A 27,042-nucleotide genomic window follows, 5' to 3' on the forward strand; every position below is an offset into this window, starting at 1 on the left:
TTGAGTAAAAACTACTTTATTTAATATGTTAAAATACAAGTCTACCTACATGAGTGATCTTTTTGTACAGCTTTTATTGTTATTGAAAAAAAACCACAAAATGTTTCCTTCATATATTTGGACTATATCTCTGTGGATGTCATGAGGAATATGACACTGTACATGGTAAGCACCAACAACACTAAATAGCAAGAATTCCCTGTTTATACTTACAGATTGTTTGTGAAATTAAACAAGAAGTACTAACACTGTAGTAGTAATAATAAAAAAAAAATCAAAGAAATTGTTCCTTAAATTAACTCAATTCATTATAATCCTTTAACTATTTCAGAGTTTTAGTATTTGATTTTAATAACTATAGCTAAAAAAGTAGCTAGAAACCCAGCATTAGATACCTGTTTATGGACAGTCACCCTTGTGGTGAGGTAAATGCTATTTCCCCTGTTGTTCTGACAGGGTCCAGAACTAAATAAAGTTACTGTTTTACTCTCTGACCACAGGGTGAAGGCTGAACTAAGCAGAAAGGAGACCATTTCTGCATTTCAGGATCCTGCAACTGAAATTATGTAAGTAAAGGTGAAATGTAAGGAATTGAGCTTGGTTTATCATTAACACCAGACCACAGTTGCTGCATCTGCTCCTCTTCAATCTCTGGGCTGGAGAGAAACCAGCAAAATGAGAAAGGCAGAAAGGTGATGTGAGCATACTCAGTGTATATTCTGAAATCCATTGCACTGCAGAACCAAACCAGGAGATGATTCCTGTATTTCAGATAACCAAGCTTGTAATTCAAACCTGGATCATGGCATGAATTTTATATCTGACTTTTCTATTACAATATTGAATCCAAACTTGTCACTGCAGAGAACAAAACTGAAACCTGTCTCCAAGGAGAGCACCTGCATCCTTGCTCTGTCTGAAGAGCTGTGTAGAGTGCCAGAGTTGCAATAAAAACACTCAGAGAGCCAAGCCTGTCTGCCTGCCTACAAAAAGACATTGTGGGTTTGTAACAGCCATTCTCTTAGATTGATCTCAGTTCCCCTGTTCACAGAAAGGTGAAAGCAGTCTCAAACAGATCCAGTATATCAAGGCAAGGAATAGAACTGCATTGGGAAGAAAAAACCCCTCTCATTGCAGGAAGTGAAGGCAAGGAAAATTGTAAAGCAGTTAACATCTATCACGTGCCAGTCTTCCCCTCTGACTGCTGCTGACAGGGCAGCAATGTAAACTTGTCAGACAAATGCTTCTCTTGTCAGGTTTGGACTAAAAACTCTATGGTAAGCTTTGTGTCTAGGTGATGATATAAAGTTATTCTTGTAGGACTGAAATGAAGGAAGAAGAGTAAGAAAAGGAAGAAGGAAGAAGGAAGTCAAAATTACTGCTACTGTTCAAGCCTTGACCGAAGAACAAGTTTTTAACAGCTTAATTCACTGCATGCTGCCACACTATCCACCAGCTGGTGAAACGAACCATGAAAGTCTGCTGTCTTTATAGAGCCTCTGAGGAAATACCAATTCACTGGTTTTATTAAACCCTCGTGAGAAAGCCAAGTTTGAAGCTGCTGGGGACTTGTATCAGTTCCAAAGCATGTGGAGAGGGGGTGAAAGGAAACGTCACTTGAAAGAGATGCTTGGTATCAAGCATCAGCTGTGGAACGTCCTCACGGTTGTTTAGCATAGCCTGAAATCAGAACAGAAAGTGTGAAAACAATCAATTAAGAATCAAAGCAAAGCCAGTACATTGCTTTCTTCCCATTGCAAATCTTGCTTTTCCATGATGTTAAGCAGATTTGTTTGCATCACTTTCAAGTGTCTAGAAGAAGAGCAACTTAGTAATAATGTGATGTAAAGGTCAAGTACAACTATAAAGCATCAAAACTGGCGTGTATGGAGTATCCTGTAATCTGGATATTAGAAATAGCAGCTGCAGCTCTTACCTGGACTTTGCGAACAAATGATGGAGTCACTCTTTTCTCAAAGTCATCTATCGGAGTGTATGAGTTCAGGATCTTAACTATCTGCTCAAATTACAAAGGACTATTTTAGTGTGTCATAAAAAAGGAGAAGACAGAAAGAAGAAAGCATTATTATGACATTCTTACTGATATTTAATTAAAGTTTCAGTAAAATGTTTTACAGTAAAGAGAGGATTTTGACTTGTCACCTACTGAGTTGTTACATATATGATGATTGCTATGATTAATTTTCAGAGGTGTCAGAAGGATCAAGGAGATGTAGAAAAAGCTGAATTGATTAGGGGGAAGCAATAAAAAACCCCCTGTGACATACTGAAAAAAATACATTGTGGAGCAAAAATGTGGGATACAACAAAGCAGGGAAGCATTCACCACGGGAGCAGTTGAAATGCCCAAAACAATCAGGAATAAGGAGTTAAAATTCCAATTTAACAAGTGATGATGTGGATTGCTGAGGAATGCTACTTTTATGAAATGGAAGTCCAATGGCTTTCTTCAACTAATTATTTTAGGTAGCTGAGATTCTGCAATCAGTTCTGCCAGAAGGAAACAGATGGTTCATTACCTGCACAGTAGAAAGAGATGTGCAGTGTTCACATATTTCTTTGGCATCATCATCTGTGATCTTTTTAACCTGAAGGAGCCAGGCTGCTTGAGACAGGGGCTCCAAAGTTTCTTTGGCATTGCTGCTTTGAAGATTCTTGTCCTTAAGCCATTCTTCCAAGTAGCTGATGTTACATCTGGGTTAAACCATGGACAAAGAACAGAAATGTCAGGTTCCCCTTGTCAAGCAAGTTACTTTGAAGACCGCTCAAGAAGAAACACTCTTCTAATGTTGTGTTCAAATTAATACATTTTAGTTAAAAACAACACCTGAAGATCATAAAAATCAAGCGATTAATAGCTTATCGAACTATAAATTAAATGCTTTGAACGTCTCAATTTTTATTGTCTTCACTTTCTATTTCTTAAAGCTTGGTTAATAGAAAGTGAGTTATTAGTTTAGCTGTTTCCATTAAAATTACTAATATATACTGGCATTGTCTACTGCACTGTATGACATTAAAACATTTATTTACTACTGAGCATGTACAGGAAATGAGAACAATCTTTGCTGTTACAAAGCAGGGCCAAGCCCATAACTGATGACCAGCTTTCTTCTAGTAATGTTCCCAGATGGGCCAAGATTTTACTGATTTTCCTTCACCCGAGTCAGCAGACTGAGTCATGGAGAAGAAATGCACTGCTTCTTCTGCAAAACACTTCAGAGCATGCAGACAATTAGGGGCATGTTTCCTTGATGCTTGCAACAAGAGAGATGATGCTCAGACTACAGCCTCCAAGGCTGCCTCTCAGCGCCTGTCTCGTCACAGAGCATGAAACATGCAAGTCAGCTTTTGTATCTCTGCCAGCCCTGGGACACTGCACCTGTTCTCTGCAGTAAGAAAGAATTAAAAATACTGATTGTCACATCACGGATGAGCTAGCACGGAAAGAATCCGAACCATGTCTGACTGTAAGCTTCAGACTGTAATTTTCTCTGCCTTTTCCTCCACTAGTGTTTCCATGGAAAGAACAATTTATAGTTGGCCCATGCTGAGAAAGCTCAGCCCAAAATGCAAAGATTTGTTTTTCCAAAAGAATAAAAAACAATTAGCTACTTCCAGCAGAACAGTCACAGAACATCCAGTGACTTTGAGGTAAAGGACATCACATAAAAGTGTTAAAAATTATTTCTCAAGCTTCTAGAAACTTTACTGGCTTTACCTTATCTGCATTCCTTTTCTACAGGAGCACATGTCCTTGCGGAGGAATAGACTATTGAGGGTGACAGCTCCAATCAGAAAGAAAAGCTGCTTCACTGCCTGCTTTAGGAGCTCAGAGTCCAAGCCATTCTGACACATAGTGCTATAAAAATAGCTGAGCTGCTGCAGGATGGAGGTCATAGTGTAGGTATCCGTATCATCTATACTAGAAGAACGTTTACGGAACCCTGTAGGTTTCAAGCCAGAAATTCCTTGAAGACTTTCATATTCCAGCATGCCTGGTACTGAAATACAACAGGAAATAACTGATAAAATCAAAATTCCCGAGGCTCTTTTCAGTTACATTCATTATTGAACAAAACCTGCTTTCAGGGTATCTGAGAAGTTAATTGATACAAGATAAATAAGATACTGACAAAGGCTTCTGAAGCACACAAGTTTTAAAAAGCCTTTTATTTTTGTATGGTGTTGCTCAGATTCACAGCATTATCCTCCACTAGGAAGTTTTGAGGAAAAAGTCTGGGAATATCCTATCCATAAATACCAGGAGAAAGGAGTCAGTCCCACCCTCTGCCTCCCTGTATAAGCTTTCTTCATACACTTCACAAGCTACGTCTAGGTCCTCTTGGATGTTGTCTTACCAATCATGTGCTGAATGTTGTTCTCCATCACAATAATGAATTGGTGATATATTCGAATGGCCAAATCACTGAGAATTTGTCTGTATTCTGAGAGATCAAAATGCTTCAAACAGTTCTTATTCTGACGTGCAGTGTTATACTTCATGAACTCCTACAAGTGAGTTGTAAATAGAATTAGAAATCACATAATGTGGTAATTATAAAATGTGTTGGAGTTACTCATTCCATCTCTGGCAGAGCACAGTCTCAGAATGAGTCAAAGCTACAGCTAATTTCAATGGGTGCTTCCTGTACTTCATTTTCCAGTTTATGCTGATGTTTGCTCTGCTCCTAAAGCCAAAGGAAAGACATGCATAGATGTCAATGAACTTTGGAGCAATTCCTAGATCTCTTAAAGAGAAAGCAAACTTTCCCTGTTCTCCTGTCATCCCTCCTGCCCCAACCCCTTAAAAAAAAAACCCACCAAAAAAACACAACAATGTAGTTGTTTCAACTATGATGGCAAACAAAAATCTTTATATTGTATTGTTGCAAAGGGATATTATTTTTGGACTTTTCATTAGCAAGGTTCTGACTTCAAAAGTCTACTCTGAACACTAACCTTTGTGAAGTATTTAATATTCATTAGAATGTAGATTAAAAGTAAATTCTGTATCCCGAGCTTTCCCTACTGCTGCAACCCTAATTACAGAGTGTTGGAAATGAAGTTTGGCAGGTTTGGGTTCTGTGTGACCCCAGTGTGGCCTCGAGAGGGAACGTCTCTAACCTCAGTACCCAGGCCACCAAAGTCTATAAAACACCATTAAAAACACAGTAAGAGTTTCTAACTGAGAAGATTTAAAAGAAACTTGAATCTCAGAGTGAGATTTAGCTTAAACAAGCAAGTGAAATAAGGGAAAAACCTGAACAGTTCATTGTTTTGCTCCTTTCCAGAGGTTTTCTTCTATTTTGGTAGCAGTAAGTATTTGAATGGCCCTAATTATAAAATAGTAAAACTGTTTTATATATATACCCAGCCAGGTATCTGAAGTCCAGCTCAATTTAAACTAATGTGGAAAGATTCAAATTAAGTAGCAGTTTCCATGTCATGGCTTTAACCTCCTTTAGCACTTTGATGTTTCCTTCATTTCCTTTGATCCATTAACTCTATACTGTCCTATTATTTGTATAAGACACATAACACCACTGCAGAGCAATCTGAATATATAAATACCTGTAAGAAACACCAGTGACCTGGTGAATAGTTATTAATTAATGCTATTTTAAATTCCAGTTAAAATCTGTCAAAAGTAATGAAATTATGTTATGAAATCAATCCTACCTCTTCTCCGCTGTACTGCTTCAAACAGTTAAGGAAATAATATGTATTGGAAAGCCAAAAGGACAACATCTCAAAGTCTTCTGAATGTTCCTGAAAATGGTAAGTAAAGCAGTCTTACTATGCTATTGTCTCATGAAGTTAGTTCAATAATTAAACTTAAGACCATTACAGCAGTGGTGGAACAGAGCCTCTCTATACCAGAAGGAGCAGAGAGCATGTGTAAGGTGCTGAACAAATCCTGCTCTCTTTTCAGGCTAACACATAGCAAAGATCCCTCTTTTGCTGGGTAAATACTGCTTAAGTATTCTTACGTGACAGGCTAAATAATAAACTTGAACAAACAGTTTTACAGTTCCTATGGATATCTAGTGTGCTGGAGAGCTTCCTGCAAAGAAACATGAACAACACCTGCATTCACAAATGAAACTGAACTACATATAAACACAGTTCTATCTATCTCTTATTTTTATTAGCTGAGTAAACACAAGCTTCTCTAAAGGATAAACTGTGCTATAAATTTATTTGTGTGCAAACTTACAGGCATTGTCAGTACAACATGTTCAACTGCATAAACCACAGTCTCCTTAAACACACAAACCTCCTGTGCTTCTTCCCTGTGTCTGGTGTTTCATTCCATTATAAGTCCCTAATATGGCATTCACAGAGCTGCATTTGTTATGTATACAGCATAGCAATTTTTGTTTATAATTTAATTTTGTACACTGGCTGGCAATTTGATTTTAATTGTTTGGGTTCTAATGCTGCGGTACAGGTGACATGCTGAATTACACCAGCAACCAAGCAGTGCAAAAACCTCTTCAGAGTCCACTACCAACTTGCTGCCAGATGCAGCAGCCTTCATTTCTGTCCCTCTGACTTTCACTTGTGCTGAAAGCACAGGTGCACTTCACCTACTTAGCTACTCATAGTAAAATGTAAAATACTTTAAATTATTTTGTCAACAACATCTTCAGATAAATATCATTTATGTTAATGCATTCTGTGGATTCCATGTTCAGCACAGCAGAACCTTACCTGGAGACTTTACAGGGATGCTACTACAAAGCTCAAAAGGTGTGTCACTAATGATTGTCATTCCCTTCTAGGAATATCAGCAAATGGAAGTGCTGGCATTTCCCAGGTACCATGCATTCCTTTTGTTAAAAATCAGACAGTACAGTACAGTTCAATCAAAGGTAGCTCCTACCTTAACAACCTGTTTGATGCCATCAATGGTTACATTCATGAAAGACTTCAGCATGTCAGCATTGTTCAGGTAATCTGCATACCTCACACACATGAACAGGATGTGAGCTGGTAGGCCAGGTATCATATTAACTACAACTCCACGTGGCTTTAAATCTGCAGAGAGGAGAGTCATCTGGTTTGTTATGTAAAAATCCAATTTTCAATGTATCAAGCACCATGCTGTTCCTTTCTGGAGTGACCAGTCACTTTATAAGTGATTTACTGGTGAATCGCTTGTTTCTGAAAACTTCTGTAAGGGTATTGCTCACATGTGAGTATTAATTATATTTTCCTGAGGGTTAGAAAAGTATAGTAGCAAATTCTAAGGTCCAGCATAGGCTATGCCAGGCAGGACAACTTCAAAAAGCAAATTACATTTAACTACCCACTGGATACACCACTAAATTCCAGTGTTGCTTAAAGCCACACCTTTGTTCACAAAAATCCATTCACAAGTGAGAAGGAGGCGAGAAGAAAAGGTGGGTGTTGTTAATTGAATAATGGTACAAATGTACATGGAAAATTTGTGAATTTCACTATTAATTGTAAGCTAATGAGAAAAGCTGGTTTGGCAGCAAGACTGATCCTGTAAAGTAGCTCAGATGAAGGACAAAATCCCTCTACAAGAGAAACATGCGGTACAGTTCCTTTCAGTGAAAGGAAGACACAGAAAGGACAGACAGAAGAGTAACCATCACACATGGATATAAACACAGTGACTTACAGACTTAGTAGATGACCAGGAGGAAAGTAAATTCAAGTCCCTGGTGTGGTCTTGAGATTTATAGCTTTACAGGTGGATAAATAGTAAGAAAGATTATGGTGTCAGCATTATGTAGAGAAAGAGTAAGAGAAGTTATTTTTACACAGATAAAGTACTTCTGTACTTGGAATGTCTGGCACTGGAAAGAGAGCAATACAGAGCTTTCAAATTGTATTAGTGGTTAGAGAATGAGAGAAAAGGCAACTTTGAACATAAGTGAAATATGGTGCCTTGTAGATTTTGCCACAGCGTACTGTTGATGACATTAAAAATCCCAAGTTTTACTAAAATACCGAGGATCAGATTTTGAATGATCCTTTCTTCATCCTCTTTTTTGTACTCCATCATTCCAAGGTACTCTTTGGGCACAGTGGGCACGTGGGCTTCAGCTGTCAAACACGAAAGAACTGTTACTTCCAGGTTAGTGGTTAAGCTAATGGTCACATTAGAACAAACTACTGGAGAAAAGCAGTTTTCTCCATAATAGAGGACACTATAGTGTCCACACTAATGTCCTTATCTTATGGCTCCAAACATTATGAGTTAAGTAACATTCATATTATTCATGAATAGCTTCAGTGGACTCAGTGGGATTATTTGCAGTAATAAGAAAAGTAAACAGCAAGGTTACACCTCTACATTAGACAACTGTGCAGTGTTTTTGAGAGTATCCTGTAGTGAGGAATTACTTTGTCTACAAAGGCTTTGTACAGACTAACTTCACATCAGGAATCACCTGCCACTTGAAGGCTCACAGGGGAGGTCCTTGTCAGATGCACAACTCACACTGTTGGTTGGGAAAGAGTTTGTGTGAGGATGTGCATGAGCTGCTGTTGGCAGCACCTTATCCCTCTGCCTCCACCTCTATCACACAGACCAGGTCCCCTGAGTGCCTATGATTTAGCAGGGGGAAAACCAAACAAACCAGGACAGGACTTCCATGTAATTTATGCTGATGATTCCCCTGGCACATCTTTCTGAGGTATTAAATTTCTATCTCCACCCCAAACTCTACCTTTTAAAAAATATACTTTTTCTTCAAACAGACACCAGTCAAAGCTATTAAACAAAATAAATCACATAATAATATCTTACCTTTCTCAATAGTCTTGGTCAGAGTTTTGATCTGATCCTCTAATTTTTTTATTATCCTGTCTTTCATGTCTAGCTTTTCTTCAAGATCCTGTAATAATCAAAGTCAGTGAATTCAGAGTAAACACAGTCAGAAAACATTTTCTACTGCTCCATGTAATTGCCACAATTAAAGTGCAGTATGATGTGCTCCTATATTTGCTGGAAGAAACGCCTTCATATCTGTTTTTCTCCCTCAATTAATTGAAGAAACATCCTATCATACCGCAAAATCATCATTTCATTCTTTTTATCCTGCATTTCAGGTACAGTTTCTTAATGACAATTTCATTTCCTCACCATGTTTTCCACAGCAAGTCGAGATGTCACTTGCTTTATCTGGCTTTGTACTTCATCCTGGACTTCATCCTGCATCAAACCATTGCTCAGCCCCTCAATTCCTTGGATTGTGTCCTTCAGACTCTCTTTTATGTCTCCTTCATTCTGGGCCTCAGTAGTTCTAGAAGTAGATAATAACTCTTGTCTCTTAATCTTTTGTGAAAGCACAGTAAGATCATACTTGTGCATTAGTTATTAACTGTACAAAACACTCTAAGGCAAGTATCACTCTTAAGAGAAATATAATACTTTTAAGGTTTAAGTGACTCTGTTCCCACAGCTTATAGTGACTACATTTCTTATAAAAAATAATTAAAAATTACCGTCTTTGTGTCCTGTCCCGTTCTAGCTCATAGTGCAGCCGATTTGACACCTCTTCCATTTTTTTTCAATAATAAATGGCAACAAAACCCAAAACAAAGCAGAAACAACAAAATCAAAGGTATTGACTATTCAATACTACTATTCAGTAACTCTTTCTTACATTCATAATATTGTTTCATCTAATGAAATTGAATGACCTGCCAGATAATGTATCAGGGAAATATGTGACTACTCTATACCACACAGAAATTATATGGGATGAAGAATTTTGATACTACTAACTTCTTGCAGTTGGCAGTAAAATCACTCATAAATTTTAAATCACTTTAAATCCAAAGGACATATTCCATTTCATATTCTTAGCAAAGCCCTATGGAGACTTTCAAACCATAGAACTGAATGACCTCAAAAAGGAAAAAAACCCACACATTTGCATGTATATTATTCTTTAAGAAGAGATATAAGCTATACACCACATTTTTTCATTGCCTTTCTTTCATTTTGTTAATAAGAAAGTAAGTAATAAGGCAATAGAGTAGTCATGGAATATTAATTCAGCTTTTGAAAGTTCAGTTCCAGGGAATGAATCAAACTCATCTCAAACAACTGAAAGACTGGGGACCATAGTGGGACCATTACCTTTCAACTTTACTGTCTGCTCTTGAAGACGGTTTTCAAGATCTAATTTTTGATTTTCAAGTTCAGCAACTTGCTGCTTAAGGTCTGGGATTACCTTTTTGAGAAAAAGGAGATTTGTGTATTTCAGCACCTTCCTTCTTTACAAATCCCTGCTGTAGTTCCTAAGTCACCCCACAACCCTCAACTGCAAATATTCCAAGCCAGAGAGAGGCTCTGGGGGTGCTGCTGCCTGCTTGCCTGACTTGTTTAACTTTTCTGGAGGCACCTGCTCTGGGCCACTCTTAAAAACTAAATACTGAGTCCAGCTGAATTGTTGGACTGTCTCACTACTACCATTGTTCTGCTCCAGTTTAAAGGAAATCACACTGTGGCTTTAATTTCCCCAGTTCAATTAACAGTGAAAAAAAACCCTCTACATTTCATAAAACAATTTAAAAAAAAAATAATATCATAAATAACTTTCCCTTTAATTTTCAATTTAGGTGACTTTGTTTTGAAAACATTTTCTGATTATTTTTCAGAAAAATGATATGGCATATGCTATCTTCTGGAACAACATCAGTTCCTTGTCTCAGACAGTTTTGCACAGCACCAGTTGTCAGGCTCTCCAGCCGTAGCAGGTTCTGAAATGTGCAGCTGCCCTCTGCTGGGGAGAGCCTCAGAACTTTGAGGAGGCTTCTGAGAAAAATCTCAGATCAGGTTTATGCAAATGAAAAGGCAAAGAGTCTCTGTGAGGCTGGCCCAGCGAGCTGCACACTCAGACAGTGGATGTGGCTGTCTCCTTACACACTAGCCCAGCAGGCAGCGACAGAGCCTTATGGAGGTGCCATCTCACATGGCCCCCTTTGTTTGAGCCTTGAGATTTCAACTTCTGGGTTGTACCTCTACACCTGGACCTTACCAGATTTTCCGAAGTTAGCCTGCTAACTTCAAGCCGAATGCCATCGTTTATGTCATTTTCCTCTCGGAATAATTTTTGTAGATGATTAATATCTTGACTAAGATGTTCAACTTTAAAGTTCAAACCTTCAATCTCCTTCTCATATATCTCCTTCTGAGACTGGAAATGGCTTTCCAGTACTCTGTTAAAACAGAAGGGAGAAAGAACATGGCAGATGTAGAAGGACCTTGATTAAACGGGTCAAATTTAATACAAAGTGAAAACAAAGTACTGTGATTAACACAGAGATATTCCATTACATCACCTGTGCATTAAAGGAGCTGAAAGTTATGCATGATATCACAGAGGAAACACATTTCCCTGACTGACACATACACACTTATCTCACTGTCTTGGTAGAGGTTTATTCAACTGATTTTCAACTGCTCAGCTCATTATATAATGTAGTGTTTGTTCATTTCCTTAACAGAAGTTCAGTATTTCACTGTAAAATTTGCTACCCACTGATCCTTCCATTTATCTTCTAGATCACAGCTTGGAGTTCTGGAAACAACAAAGAACTGAACTAACCTTGTGGCTTTTTTCAAGCCCTCGTAAGCAAACCACAGTTCTCCATCCTCATTTAAGTGTTCCAGATCCTCTGTAGAAAGTCTAGAATTCAAGGCAGAACCATTAGTGTGCAGATGACCATAATGCATTTTTTTAAGCTTTTTTGAAGATGTCTCAGAACAAAATTACCTGCTTCTTACATCTTCAAAATCATAACTTTCAAGAAGCTGCTTTGTAACTTCTGACATCTTTTCTGGAAAAAAAAATCCCACAAAGTTTCTAAAATAATTATTTTCTCTGCATGTTTCATTATAAAGATCAAACCATCCTCTTCCTAAATCTACAAGGTTCTTTCCTGGTGCTCAGTGAATACATCTGATTTACCACAGGAATACCATGAGGGACTTGGTTTGACTTTGGGATGTGTAGGAGCATTAGGTGGATGTACCACCAATACTGGGTTTTTTCTAAACTTCCAATGCAAAGTTACATCTTTCTGGTCTGAATTTGGGCAGCTCCTAGAGTTGTATAGACGACTGCTAGGTTCCTACATTAAATGTTGCAAATACAGGTTTGCTCTATGACATTATTATCATTAAACAAAGTTCACAATAGTAGTGCTTCTTAACTATGTTTTTCCGAAGAGAACCCAACACAGCAAGTTATTTAAGCATATTTGACATTATTGGACCTAGGACAAAGGACAGGGTGAATGAAAAACTAGATAATGTATTGTTTACACATTTTTGGGTCACTTTTTAAGCTCTAAGTGAAGTTTAAATTCTAGGTGAAGTTTAAATCATTAGTATTTATTTCTAAACACAAAGGTGAAATGTCTGAATTCAGTTTCCTCAAAAGGGTGCCCCAGATCTCAGTATTCAGTGACCACTTTGTAAAACTGTGTATATATGTATGAATGGAATGACACCACCATGGGATGGGAAAGAGAACTGGAATTTTGTCATAGCTGACATTGAGGAGCTCAGTTTAGCCTGGCCTGTCTCACACTGCAGTTAGGAATTCTCTGGTGTGTAACTTACCCCTCAATTCTCGCTTCTGTGAGTGGGCCTGCTTTTCAACATCCAATTTTTGTGTCTGAAGCAGCTCAATTTCCTTTTGCAACTCAGGTATTTTCTGAATCAGACAGAAATCATATACTGAGACAAGGAGTGGATGACAAGGGCTGAGTATCAGTTAAATCATAATTATAATAAAGAACAAGTTAATATGGTAAAAAACTTAAAATGCCTTGTGTTTAAAGCATCTGGTTCTCAGGCATCAGAGCATAACAGTAATGTGATGCACTGAAAAAAATATGTTTGTGCCATGGAATTGACTCAGAGGAAAAAAAAGTGACTTTGCACTGTTTTAAGGTTCAGTTTATGAACTACATATATGAAAAATCCCCTGAGAAACTAATACTTTCTGAGAAAAAGGAAAGAAAAAACCTCTATATTTAAATTTATAAATATTCAAGTACAATTACTCTTGAAAACATGCACTTCTGTGAGCAGTAACTTGCACTGTCTACATGAAAACAACACAACATAGCAATGTATCAAATACAGCTTATTAACTACAGCTTCTTCTAAAAATGGACTGGAAATAAATAAATTAGTGAAGGTAATCTTGAAACAAAACATGCATATTCTCCACTTGCTTTATCTAGCAAAGACTCCAAAATTAAATGCGTCATGCTTCACCTGTGCTTGTTTTGTAAGCTGTCCTACTTCCATTTTCAAGCCATCCTGAATGATAATTTCTTGCTGAATTTGTTGCTGCAGCTGAGTTTTTTCTTCTTTCAGAATCTTAATTTCTCCCTTGAGCAATTCAATCTCCTTTTCATAGTCCTGCTTCTGGTTTTGGAAATTTTTCTCAAGTATCCTAAAGAACACAATAAAAAGGTAATTTTATTCATCTACATTGGTAAGTGAAGAAGTGGGCTTTGTTTTAGCTTTAATTTGAAGGACATGCTTTGTTGAAGAGCACCTAAATGAAGTATAATTACTTGAAAATGCTATCCTACATCCTCAGAACCCACCCACATAATGGATGATAATGGGAGGAGAACATTCCTATATTTCCTTACAGATATCATAATGATACTGGGATGGAATTCAAGGCAAAACCGAGTTTCATCCACTCAAGGTCCGTTCTCTAACTCTCTGTGTTAGCCACTGAGCAGCTTTCTGCTACACTCATGGCCACAGTCAGCACTGAAGAAGGACTCAGCAAAAGGAAGCCCTGTGTCCTTCTCAGGAGAACATTGCAGGAAAATTTCCATTTTCCACCAGTCCCAGCATCATGCAGATAATGAGAAAGCAGAAAAACTAGCAGAAGAAGTCCTCTTAATATAGTCTGAAGTTATTGGCAGCTGAAATCAGGCTGAGCTGGAGCACCACAGAGCTTCCAGCCCTCAGGAGCAGTAACTGATTGCTCTCTTCACACTTCACAGAACAGCATTTCTCTGGCACTCAGGGTTCTCTGTCTTGTACTGGAAAAAAGTTATTGGGAAATAAACACTTGATCCGAGAGAAGCATGCTGAAATCAATAGCCATTTGTTGATAAATGACGGTGTATTTACTGCAAATTAAATACTTAAGGGGGGGCAAAAAGTTCTTTCCTTTATATTTTTAACGGAATATCCTTTACAAACGCCTTTCCCTCACACTGAATCTTTCAGTTCTGTCCTTTCATATTCACTTCACAGGAGTTCTGACTGGTGTAGCCACCAGCTGCTCTTCCACTCCTGATCAAATTCTGAGGACACCTCCAAAGAAACCACCATGATCAGAGCTGCCTTTCAGTTCTCAGAGACGCGTGCAGAGACAGCAAAAGCAAGAACAGTCTCATTTCCTGCATATGACTCACCATAAACAAAAATGTGCTTTTCCTAAACTCTGCATGAAGCACTTCAGTACCAGCATTAATGCCCAAGAACGTGGACGGATTCATAAATGATGTCAGCATAATATATTTGCAGAAGGAGAAAGAAAGGTAGGGAAAGAGAAAAAACAAATGCTGTTTCTAAGAAATAAAATTCAGGTTACATACATTCGCTGCTTTTCTTCTTTTTGTACATCATTGAAGAGTTGCTGTGTGAGGTCATCCATTTTCTCTGTCAAAAAATATTTTAATATTTCAAAGACCTTCATGCAATTGTGTGTATTTATTAAAAAAAACATGATCACAGTGAGTTTTGTTTTAATAAGGAATCCTTGACATATTCTAAGGCTAAAATTACTCTCTCAAGTGCCAAAAATTATCACAGTACATTTTACAAGTAATGTTATAGAAACAAAAGGATTCTGAAGCACCAAATTGTGCAATTATTCATCTAAAATATACTTGATCTCATGTGCTGCCTGTGTCCATTGAAATTAGATTCCTAAAAATAGAGTATTAAAGGAAGCAAGGGTGAAGCTACACTTTGAAGGAATACATGTGTATGAAAAAGGAAACAGGAGAGCTTCTAGTATTGAAAGAACAAATTTAATTTAACTATTAAATAGAAAGAATTTGCACACTTGTGCTACACATTCTAAGCAGAAGTCAATTTACTACAATTTCAGAATTTAAATTGCATTTATTAGAACAAAAGTAATTTACTTTTGCTGAAAACCAGACTTTACCACACTATAACTCCTTTGAAACTCCCTTTAGTTATTGTACCTTTCATTTCCTCGGTTTTTTCTTGGAGTTTTATTTCCAAGGTCTCCTTCTGTTCTTGTAATTCTTTATTCTGATTCTCGAGTTTTAAGATTTTCTGTACACACAAAAAGTAAGTAAGATATACAAATTACAAAGGAGGAGGAAATAGGTCACAGAAGATCTTACATTTTAAGAAGCAAATATGGACTCTTCCTTCCCTGTTGTCTCTCCCCAAAAGAGTATAGTTACTTAGAAACTCTCAAAACACACATTTGATAAATCCAGTAACTGAAAACATTATTTAAAAACAAAAGCACACAGATGGCAGTTAAAATTTACCTGCTCACTGTCCTCTTTATATTTTTTCCCTTTCTCTTCATATGTTCTCTTTTGAGCAGTCAATTTTTCGAGTTCTGATTCAAGTTTCTGAATCGTATCCACATCATTCATATGAGCTGAAGCCAGACTGGTCAATCGTTCCAGCAAACCATGATTTTCTCTACTCTACAATCAGCAGGACAGGATAAAAGAAAACAGAAAAATGCACTGAAACTGTTCCATAGAATTTTAAAGGGAGCACCTGACCTATTTCTGCTCACCATCCCATATCAGTCATGATTATTTCAGCCCAGGACTGTTTCCATCAATTAGATTAAAACTACCATTTTAAAGACTATTTGGCTGGAATGGCTCTCAATAAGCTGCAAAATAAACATAATGTTGAGCTCCCCGAAGTTACAAAACATGTCACACCACAGCAGTATCTCACACATCCTCCATCCCAACACAAACAACCCCATCCAGAGACTGGATGGACTTCAGAAACAGTAAAAAAACCCCAAAAGGTAATTGCAGACTCTTCTCATTTGCATAATTAACCCAAAAATACAAGGAAACCCTAGATGATTATTTCTACCCTGGGAGTAGAAAGTCTGGTGTTTATTGTAAAGGACCATAAGCCTTACATATTCTCCTGTCTTCTCAATTCAACATCTTTGACTATAGCAGATATGATTAAACAATTAGTACAAATCAGCAGCTGACTGCTTCCCCTCACCTGTTCTTCTATCTTTTTCTGCAGTTGCTGAACCCTGTATGAAAGCTGGATATTGAGCACAAAGCGCCGGATGTTCTGGAACCGGCGCCTGGCAAGCCACGCACGGGCATACTTCTGGAGGATCACAGCCTTCTGCTCCTCACGCATCTTTAAAAGAAAGTATTAACATCTGCCTGTAATTAGCACGATCCACATCAATTACAACAGTCTGCGAGCCTACACACACCGGAGAGGACAATGCATCCCACGGAAATATCAAAACACTGAAATATCCAGGCTGCAGAAACATTTGAGGCACTGCAGTAATCACAGCATGTGGTCTTCATCCAGCATAAACCAGACAGAGATCTTGCTAAAAAACCAGAAAAACAGCTGAAGATAGGAGAACCAGACAGGCAAAAGGTAAAGTATTAGGGATAATTGCCATTGTGTTCATCTTTTTTACAGAGCATGAGTTGTTTCCAGTTAGTGAAATAAGAATTTTGATAGGCTGTACCTTCCGATACTTTTTTCTTGCTAGAAATCCTCTTGTGTAAGCTTGTATTGTTACAGCAGCCACATGGATGAGCTGGCAAAGCCTACGGACCAGGTAACCCCGGCAGTATTTCTGAATAATTATAGCTGCCCATGTTTGCTTCAGATTTCTTGCAGTTATAGCTTGCCTTAATTCAAAAGACAAGAAAATCTACTTTAGTCACATTTGATTTCTCATGCTCATTGCATTGGTTGATCAAACTACAAACACACACACAAAAAAGAGAAGATATCAAGAACAGGCAGGCATCCATTATCAACAACAGAGCTTGTTCTTCAACCAAAGTGAAAAAGAGGGAGCTATCCACAACTTTTAAGTGTGTCCACAAGCATTTGTTCTGATGGTCTCTTTATGAAAACCTCCAAGCCTACACAGGGCCATTTTTCAGTCTGCTTTGAGAATGCCTGGTGCACTTTCTTTGCAGTGATTTGTCCATACTAATTTGTACACCCCTGATTTCTTCTCTGGCTCTGAAGCTCAGCAGAAAGCACAGCTGGGACATCTATTATCAGCTAAGGACTGAGCTCACAGGCAGAGCCAGTGTGAGTGGCCACTGGGGAATCTGGCAGACACCACTGGAAACTACTGACACAATTTTTCATACCAGCTGAGTAACTTGAACACGTTCAAGTTAACAATTACAATCAACAGGAAATGGAAATACAACCTGAATTGCTCTTCCATAAAACCTGTACTTGGGCATTAGGAGGCCCTCCTGTGTGCCCTCAGACACGCCAGGAGCGGGCAGGGAGCAGGCAGGAGTACCTCACGGTGCGCTGCCCGCGGAAGTACTGCTGCACGGTGAGTGCTGCTCTCCTCATGCTCAGGAACCTCCTCCGCTGCAGCCAGCCCCGCACACGCTTCTGGATCAGGATGCACGCCTGTCTCAGCTTGTCTGAGCGCAGCTTCTCTAAGTAAGCAACCTGTCCCGCTCTGAAAAAAATTTTTGTTCTCCCAAACTGATACTGGTTATGATCCTGGAAAGAGAAAATAGCAGATATATTAAGTTTTTAGTTTATTTTTGTAGACCAGATATTCTCTTCCTTTTGAAAATTGTCACTTCAGGCAAGCTCTGCTTCAAGACATGATCTTCCTAAATAAGAATAGCCTCTCTGCCTGCTTTGCAGATAGGAGTAGGTAGGGGGGAAACCCACTTAGCAGGAAAGACACAGAGAACTACATCAAAAGTTGTACACTCGTGACCTAAAATTAAAGGGAAGCTCTGGACTTATCATCAAGGCCTTAAAAGCAACCTCTTCACCTCCTCCTCCAAGTCTGGTTCCATGGGCTCAGCAGTACCTTTTGATGCACGCTTCTAGCCTGGAAGCAGTGAGCTGTGAGAGCAAAAACTCGAAGTGAGGCTGCTTTTAAGTTCCAGCTCTCCCCCTTGGCCTGTGCCAGAGCTACTCAGCAAGTGTGCCATGTTTGGAGTCCCACACCCCAAATCTGAGCCCACTCCTGGTGTGCTGACCTGACTGGGACCAGCCTCACCACCACAGGCTCCTCTAACAAATAGAAGCAATGTGCAAAATAGCAAATTTTTGAACAGCTCTCCAACATTCTGCATTCCACCATCAAAATCCCTCTTGTGCTTGTAATACTTGACAAATGTACACCATTTACTGTTTACTGGTTTATAAATACAGCACAGCTTCCATTTTGCAAGTAACAATATTAAGCACAGAGTGGTTAAATTCTCTGTCTACATCATGATTGTCACAGCACAAGGTTACTGACCCACAAGCCTGTGTGCAGCACAGTAAATCAGGAAAAACAGTAATAATGTAAACACCTTTCCTGTCTGAGGAGAGATACTACCCATGGCAAAAGAGACTTTTTATTTCTAAGAGATGCTGTAATGCATCTATTGGTTGGTGCAGACAAACCAACCTGGATCAGCCGCTGCAAAACAATCTTGCAAATCTGTTTCTTGTCATTTATGGAGAGCTCCTGCTGTGTCATAAGAATGCTGTAACGGCTGAAAAACTCAATGTATGTCCACCTGGAAAATTAGAAGTCAACAGATTAATTTAATTTCGACAACCAGGTATTTTTTTGGCACAGGGAAGCTCACTGCTATCCCTACCTGGACGGGTAGCTCTGCGCACTAATCCGAATAGTTTCCAAAACACCACATGCTCGCAGCTGCTGAGCAACTCTTTTGGAATCAAACCTAAAAGAAAAGCAGTGTTATGTTTTACATTTCTGTTGGGTTTGGCATGCTGTAATAATTAGAACCATTCTACCAACTGGATTTGTATGTCTGCTCATAGGACACAAAGCTCTCTGCTTCCTATATAGTGTCTTACTCCATATCACATACAAAAAGATAAATAAATACAAAAATCTGGGCTTTCTGTTTCTTTCTCAAAACCAAAGGAAGACTGTATTTATTTCTCTCATTAAAATTCCTATTTCCTTTCAGTATTAACTGTCAGTTCATAGCAGCAAGTGGTAAAGAATAGCTCCAATCTTAACACAAAACATACACAGAAATAAACCCCTTCAGGAACCCACTAGGAAGAATCTCCCCAGGTATTCTTTAGCCCATTCATTATGAATAAACCAGGATTTGCTCATTAATACCTGGATTCAAAATTACAAACACAAGGCATGGAAAGGCCCTTTCCTACTGAGACAGAGCTGATACATCCACAGAGCACACTACCAGTGTCAATTCAGTACCAGCCAACAGACCCCTGTGTCTGGCAGATGACTACAGTGTTCTTTCAGAGGCTTATGATGCACTTTTCTAGTCTAATTCTGACATATTTTTACATTATCCAAGCCATTTCTGCCTCACTGCAGAATCACGAGAGCTCACTGCAGTGACAGTGATATAATATCATCAGTAACAAGTTTTGCATAGGAAGATTTTGTCTGGCTACAAGAAAATGAACTAACACACTTAAAAGATTTAATTTAGAATCAAAGCTGGCCTCTTCCCTCCTACTCATGTATGATAAAGGCTTTAATTTTATTTGTCAATGCACTGCCTGCCAGCTGGAATCTGTGGAAGACACCAGAGTGCTTCCACAGGTCTGCCCATAGAAGAGACCAACAGCTGCACCAAAGTCACTCCTACTCACAGGTTAGTGGTTATTAATCATAGGAATTATGAAAATTGCCTGTCACTTATGACTGCATTAAAACATAAAAATTACATAAAAATTGGGGAAAAATCTGGGGCTGTGTTCAACACTGTTCACGGCTTTTTTGACTTCTAAAGCTCTTTTAAATATTTCTGCAGACAAAAGGGAGTTTAACAAAGAAAATGGCAGATGTTTTTATTCTCTAAATATGAATTGGGGTTAATCTATACTGCCTAAGGACAACACACCTATACAGAATATTCATCAGCTTAAACCAAAGGAGGACAACTTTTACCCTAAAAATGTTCTGGTAAATACAAAAACACTAGTATCTAACTTGAAAAATATTAGGTTAAAGGATTTTTAAGGTAACAATAATGATACCTAAATATTCCATTTTTGTAAGAAGAGAATATTTTTTTCAAATTCAGCTGTCTGGAAAGGAAAACCACGCTCTGCATGGGAAGTTTCTCAACAATAAGAATTTAGCTTGCTGACACACCACTGGAGTGATACAGAAAACCACAACTGAGCACAACTAACATACTTACTCAAAAGGCAATTTCTCATCGTTTGGCTTTATGCATCTCACATAGTGAGGAGTGGTTGCATTGAGTGTCACCATAAGTAAAGACAAAGAATTCCGGAACTAGAAAACACCAGACATAAGAATTTTGCTAATGAAACATTTCCAGTAAAAAGTCAAATCTTAGTCTTTTAAGTCTTTTTATTTGATAGGTTTTGGCTGGACACTGAGAGATAGGATTTAGATCTTACAGGTGGGAAATTGAAGACTGTGGCTGTACTAAACAGCCTCCTATATACAAAATAAACACACCTACTTATAGCCAGACCTGGAGCCCTGCTCTGTGTCCCCTGCTGTCCTGAAAACCGGACAGTCCCCCATGAACAGTGACAGAATCCAGCCTCAGACTGCCCAGCATTTCCCAGAAAGTACAAACACCACAGAACAGCAGCTTTGTGCAGTACCTTACTGCCCACAGTCATCCGGAGCTGTTTGTTGGGTGATTTCAGAACAGGTCTGGCAGATTTGATGTTTATAGCTGAACTGAAAGGTGAAGCTGACACTGGACTGTCTTGAAAAAAATTTGCACACAGATGAAACTAAAAGTGTGGTGAAAGAACCAGAGTTAAACACTGTGTAACTGCAGCATCATTTTAATCAAAATTACATTTACTATAATGTAAAATGCAAACCCCTTAATACTTAGGCCAGGCATTGCAGGATTTTGAACTGGGTATTTAAGCCACAAACAATAACTGAAAAAAGAGTTGCAATGATTCTGAGTCTATTGTGAAGCACTTACACATTTCACACACAAAACTCAACATCTGTGAGAGCAGCCTGCAAAAGCTATTTCAATATAAGCAAATACAGACATAAACACAGAGCAGAACTAAAAATAAGAGCACTTAAGGCTGTATTTTCACAATATGCAATTAAAATTAAGAATATATTTTCAGGTCAGATGAATTTAGCTTCTTAAGAGTAATCCTGAAGTCTCAAGGCTCTGGACTTCAAAGGGACAAGCAGATGGGAAGGGGCAGGCACACATAAGACACCTGATGTTTCCTTTGCCCTGGCATTTTCTTAACCTCTTTTGAAGAACAAACAAAGGCAGTTGTTAATGATACACCACCTATCAAAGCTGCATGTAATGACTGCAGAAAAAAAAAAGTTTTCAGTTATAAGGATTACAAAATGCTCTTGAAGGGAGAGATTTAAAAAAAATCCCAACATAACAAGCATAGTAAATGCACATGAAGGAAGTTGAACTGTGTTTTTTCATCTTGTATATTATTTGATGTTAAAAATATACACTTATACAATATGGATAAAATTAACTTAGTCAACCTATTAAAAATCTTTGTATCAGAACAAATATTTTAAAATCAGATCTGAATTCATTCCAGTAAAATCAGGTATTCAGAAAATTAATCATTACTGTTTGACACAAACCTTGCTCTCTTTCAAGATTTCAATCAATACTTCATGTACTGTATCTCTGTTTTTTTCCAGAAATCCTTCACATTTATATTCTACCTGTGCAAACATGTGAAATCATTAACTCTTCAGCAACACATAAACAAACAGTTGGCAAAACAATAGTTTTTACTCTCCCAGCTGTGGTAGCCAAGAGCTGTTTATTAATCTCAAACATGATGGCTGAAACTCTGCTTTTCCCAGTTCCATTCTCTCAAGGTTACATACATACATCCTGCAAATTTAGGAGCAGGACAAACTGACAGAATCTAAATCCTTCTGCCTTCATTATGAACTTCTTTTCTCCTTTCTACATTATTCTGTAATTTCAAATCAAAACACCAAAAAGGAATACTACATGTGAAACGTAAATAACTGAGACTGAAAGGTGTATGAGCTACAACTCTAACTGTTCTATTTATACATTCTATTATTTTTCTGCTTTTTTATCCTCATGGTTTATTCTTATGCTCTCAAATTCATTATCTTAAGCACTTCTTACATTTAAATGGCATTTCACAGGCTGTATCACCAGTAAATAAATAGCGTTATAGAAGTTCCAAACAGGTGTGGTTAATATTTCCTATTTCCTACATTTGGATTTTTTCTGAATGAGCTACTGCTAGAAACATGGGGAACAATACTGGGTTGTTTACACTCTACCTTATCAGCAAAGTGTTGAATGATGAAAGAAGTGTTTGACATCCTTGGCTTTTCAAAGAGTGCGTTTTTATTGACAAAATTATTATATAGCTTCTGAAGCCAGTTTTCATCTTTTCCATGAGGCAGCTGTAAGAACAAGAAGGGAAAGCTCTTTAACAAACTCAGCTGGGTTGTTAGAAGCAGCAGAAATGCTGACTGTCAGTGAACAGCTGCTTAAATCCCCTCCAGTGAATTAAAAGTCCTGATAACAAGCAGTTTTTGTCTCTTCAGACTCACCAGTGGCTCCCTGCAGCAAATCATTTTTGGAAAGAAGGTTGTATTAATCCACAAAGTTCTGTATCAAAAGTAGTGATTTGTGGACTAACTTTATTTTAAAAATATTGGTGGAAGAGAGTCCTGGAGACTCAGCAGTCCAAATTCCTGCTTGGAGCAAGACTACCAGCAGCAAAGTGCTGCCTGGCCTGCAGTTTGGGCAGGGTAAAGGGATGAGGATCCCACTGCACCCCTGCTCCAGTCCTGTACTGCCCCCACAGGGGTGAACTCCACTTGCTGGATCACTTCTAGCTAAGCTCTGAGTTTTAGCTTCTCAATTCTATAAGAGGAAAACAGAATAAGTAATTTACAGTCAAAATTGCCAAACAGAGGGCAAAGACTATTGCTCCTTCTCTGAAGAAAATGCTTCATTTCCCACTCAAAAGGGTTGAGTGGGAAAATATGATCAATCAAAAATATGGATTACAAGCCCCACTTGTAAAAATCAATATAGTTGGGGGTTTTTTTGTTGTTGTTTTTTTTTTTTTTATGAGCAAATATTAAATTACCAGACATTCTTCATCCAGAAGTTCTAAAATTCCCATTTTAGCTTCAATTAGGTCAATGACAGGCTGGTTGTCATAAAAGTCTATTAAAGTCCATGGAATGTCTTCCTTCATATATTCTTCTTGTTCAAGTTTAAAGACATGCTGGATTTGCAAAAATTATGAAAACATAAAGAAGGTTACAATTAAGGGAAAATAAATACAGTATGTGCATGTGCTTAGTAGTTGTATATATAAGATAGAAAAAAATTCTATTTTGGAGTATATTATATATCTGTCTGTAAGAAAATAAACCTGGAAATTTTCATTTATATATATGCACATACCTATGTTTACATATAAAAATAAAATATTTCTATTTATTACTGCATAGTCACTATCCAGAAATATTCATCACACAAGCACAAATTGCATTTACTAATATCCACCCTGGAGCAAAATAAGATAAAGAACTGTAACAAAAAAGAACATACCAGGTTAAATTGCTGCTGTAGTTTTTCATTAGCATAATTAATACAAAATTGTTCAAAGCTGTTCACATCAAATGTTTCAAATCTGAAACACAATTCAAATAAGAAAAAAATCCTTTGACATCAAAATCAAATGGCAGCATCCGTGAAAGTCTTTGGAGCAATCCCAATGTTTCTAAGGTAATTAACTAATGGTAAGACTAATGAAGATGCTAAGGAATTTCAAAATTTCTCTAGAAGCTAATGTTGCCAGACATAACAAAGCAAAAAAATACACAGTTAAATCTAAAAGTATCATATCAGAAGTTAAATTGAAACCTCATTCACCAAAAAAATTATGGTATTTATAGTAGCAGAGGATTTCCATTAAACTGGATGCTCAAGAACTTACATGACCATGACCTTTTAGTAAAACAAACTCCTCCAATTTCATTACCAGCACAAAAAAGTTCCTTTTTGAACTACTCCAAAGAAAAGCCACTCCGTTTCCAGAGACATTCTTACCCATAAATATCCAAAACACCAATGAAAGTGTGTTGTTTGCCAGAGAACTGCAGAGCTTGGTTAATTCTTTCCACAATGAAGTCAAATAAATGAGAATAGATCTTCTTTGCCAGAGCATCCCTGGCGTTGACAGCCTGGGCCCTTGTCATTGGCTTTACCACTGTCTCCGAGGTGGTGACAATCTTTCGGTGGCACAACCACCGGCACATTTTGTCACAGTTTACCTCCAGAAGCTCACAGAATATGCTGAGATGTTTATCTTCCATCTTTAAAGAAGATCAATAAATATTATTAGGGCACACTTAATTCTTTAGCTGTTGTCTAGACAGTGAAATCCTTGCGTGGCTGACACCAAATTATGATTTTCATTTTTAGATAGGAGGGGGGCTGTGTTTTTACCTCTTCATGTGGCAAAAGAGCGAGATGAGCTAAAGCAAATAATACTGGCTAGAACTCCTGATTCAGGAGAGAAAAGCTTGGACTGGATGAGATGTTTCGGATTAAGATGCTGAGAGAAAGTTACTTTAGTCTATTTTTAGGTGTTGCCTTTTAGACTTGCATAGCTTGCTGGGACACATTCTGAGCAGCTTTGACTATGCTCTGCTTCCTGCATCCTGCAGAGAGCTCCAAAATGGATTTTCCAGCAGCTGTGGATCAATTGGATACGGGGTACTCTTAGCCACGTTTTGCCTTTTGTTAAGACTTTCTGAACCCGGGCACAGAAGAGCATTGGTGTGAACACTTGCTGTGATTCCACACAGATGGAGATGGAGAAATCAATCAAGTTTAGTGCACCAGATTTAATGCTGCTCTGAGCCCCAGATATGAGAGAAACTATTGCTAAAGCACTTCTGGCATAAAATAGAATAGAAAATGTTGGTGTCTGAATGAGCTGCTTCCTTACACTGATGGATGATCTTTCATCTCCAACAGCTGCTATTTCCACATTGCCCAAGTGCAGGATTGCTGCCAGCATTTTAAAAACATCCATCTGAAAATCCCCCTTCAGACCTAAAAAAACATTCCTTGATTATTTGAAATACTCAGAAACAGTACAATTAATTAAAGTAGAACAATGCTGGGTTGCTTGCTTTGTTGTGCAGCCAAGAATTGTACAGCATCTCTGCAGAGCACGATGCAAATCCTTGGTTCTGCCAATTTTCTGCCTGTCTGATCCGATGATGGATCGGGCAAAACTTCCTCGTACCTCCCCAAGTGCCAGCTCAAGTCTGATTTAGCTTTTACAAAAGATTTTACAGAGGAAAAGAAGCTTCCAATTCCACTTCTGTCACAGCATGGTAGTTTATGGGCCAGGAAGACTCCAGCCCTCAATGCTTCTGACCAGTAACAATTAACACCAATTGCTAATCGCTCCTGCCCAGCACTTGAAAACAGACCAACACCACGACGGATGAGCTATGAAATAAACTGTTTAGGTAATTACTAACAACATTTTGGATATTTCAGAAACAATCCATCTTTGCCCATTTCAGGAAAAAAAACCCCCAAACTTCTACTGAAAATGTATCCCCAAGAATTTACCCAGTAAGGAAAACGTCTTCTGTGTCTCCAGCATATTGGCTCTGTCATCAACCCCCTCTATTACAGTGCTGCCACCCATGCATGTGTAGTTAAATTCTTCTGCACTTCCTGTAAAAAAGAAGCAAATCTTGTAATTCTGCAGAAATTAGGGGAGAGCCACTTGTTAAAACTTTCATAACACAAAAAAAAAATTAAAGATGCTGTCAGATGACATTTCAGTGATGAGCTGGAGGCCCTTTTTTTTCTGAGGGAAATCTATGAGCTCAACCCAGTTAAATTGACACAAGTTCACGTTTATAATTCCTAGATATCTTAATAGTCCATCTAATAAACAAACTGGAATGGAGACTGAGTAAACATATACCTAGATTCTGCTTCCCACAGCTTCTCTGTAGATAAATGAATCCAGCCCCTAAGCTGACACAGCATCTGTCACTACAGAAAGTATGAGAATAAGATTTCCAAAGACACTCAGGTACTTGATTATGCACTATTTGAGTTACCAGGGATTTGCTACCAAGTCCAAAACCAGAAGGATTAACAGCTAAGTGACTTAAAAATGCAGGTTCTGTTTTAAGGCTGTGAGATTTATGCTGTAGTGCACTAAACATCCTAGCACTTGAAAACCCAGCCTTAAAATGCTGCACTGCAAAAGCGAAGAGCAGGTTATTTTCTTGAGACCTACCCAATTTAAGATGTGCATATTCAGGTTGCATAGCAGATGCACACAACTGATAAAATATATGGTAGTTCCTTTCATTTTCTGACTGTAAAATAAAGAGTAACATCACAGATAAAAATAATTAACAACACAGTGAAGAAACAAACTGAAAACCACTTGATAGTCCACACTATTGTAAAGTGATAATGACAACTGAAGGCTAAATTCTGCTCCAACATAGGTTAGAAAAGGAATTGCTTATTATTAAAGTGGCACATCTTAGCAAGAGCTTTGAAAGGAATACAGTCAAGGATACTTTATTTCCACTGCCAATATGCAGAGTTCTTTCCCCAAGGATGTTAATAATTTCTTCAGCTTGAACAACCATCTACTAATAAGAACCATGAAATATTGCAACAAAAAATGTGTAGGAGTGTCAGCTGAAA

General features: G+C 38.0%; 1 protein-coding gene across 1 annotated transcript in view; it reads right to left on the reverse strand.

The window, feature by feature from the left end:
- The window catches only part of MYO5C (myosin VC), a 33,263-nt gene continuing 6,221 nt past the window's right edge, over window positions 1-27,042 (reverse strand). Inside the window, exons 7-41 of the mRNA XM_086849811.1 lie at window positions 26,621-26,702; window positions 25,936-26,043; window positions 25,298-25,404; window positions 24,394-24,659; window positions 23,893-23,974; window positions 23,423-23,563; window positions 22,602-22,727; window positions 21,915-21,998; window positions 20,924-21,058; window positions 20,485-20,582; window positions 18,928-19,014; window positions 18,732-18,843; window positions 17,607-17,818; window positions 16,803-16,968; window positions 16,307-16,453; window positions 15,589-15,753; window positions 15,271-15,364; window positions 14,653-14,716; window positions 13,301-13,481; window positions 12,638-12,731; window positions 11,787-11,850; window positions 11,619-11,699; window positions 11,049-11,229; window positions 10,148-10,241; window positions 9,508-9,559; window positions 9,146-9,305; window positions 8,810-8,897; window positions 8,008-8,103; window positions 6,911-7,065; window positions 5,704-5,793; window positions 4,383-4,533; window positions 3,743-4,025; window positions 2,541-2,715; window positions 1,937-2,017; window positions 1-1,680 (exon numbers count right to left, since the gene is read on the reverse strand). Of these exons, the coding sequence (XP_086705937.1) occupies window positions 1,528-1,680; window positions 1,937-2,017; window positions 2,541-2,715; window positions 3,743-4,025; window positions 4,383-4,533; window positions 5,704-5,793; window positions 6,911-7,065; window positions 8,008-8,103; window positions 8,810-8,897; window positions 9,146-9,305; window positions 9,508-9,559; window positions 10,148-10,241; window positions 11,049-11,229; window positions 11,619-11,699; window positions 11,787-11,850; window positions 12,638-12,731; window positions 13,301-13,481; window positions 14,653-14,716; window positions 15,271-15,364; window positions 15,589-15,753; window positions 16,307-16,453; window positions 16,803-16,968; window positions 17,607-17,818; window positions 18,732-18,843; window positions 18,928-19,014; window positions 20,485-20,582; window positions 20,924-21,058; window positions 21,915-21,998; window positions 22,602-22,727; window positions 23,423-23,563; window positions 23,893-23,974; window positions 24,394-24,659; window positions 25,298-25,404; window positions 25,936-26,043; window positions 26,621-26,702 (4,455 nt within the window). The 3' untranslated portion in view covers window positions 1-1,527. The remainder of the gene's footprint in view (window positions 1,681-1,936; window positions 2,018-2,540; window positions 2,716-3,742; window positions 4,026-4,382; window positions 4,534-5,703; window positions 5,794-6,910; window positions 7,066-8,007; window positions 8,104-8,809; window positions 8,898-9,145; window positions 9,306-9,507; window positions 9,560-10,147; window positions 10,242-11,048; window positions 11,230-11,618; window positions 11,700-11,786; window positions 11,851-12,637; window positions 12,732-13,300; window positions 13,482-14,652; window positions 14,717-15,270; window positions 15,365-15,588; window positions 15,754-16,306; window positions 16,454-16,802; window positions 16,969-17,606; window positions 17,819-18,731; window positions 18,844-18,927; window positions 19,015-20,484; window positions 20,583-20,923; window positions 21,059-21,914; window positions 21,999-22,601; window positions 22,728-23,422; window positions 23,564-23,892; window positions 23,975-24,393; window positions 24,660-25,297; window positions 25,405-25,935; window positions 26,044-26,620; window positions 26,703-27,042) is intronic.

Source organism: Cyanistes caeruleus, chromosome 13 (assembly GCF_971803275.1).
Source record: "Cyanistes caeruleus chromosome 13, bCyaCae1.hap1.1, whole genome shotgun sequence".
Lineage (NCBI taxonomy): Eukaryota > Metazoa > Chordata > Aves > Passeriformes > Paridae > Cyanistes > Cyanistes caeruleus.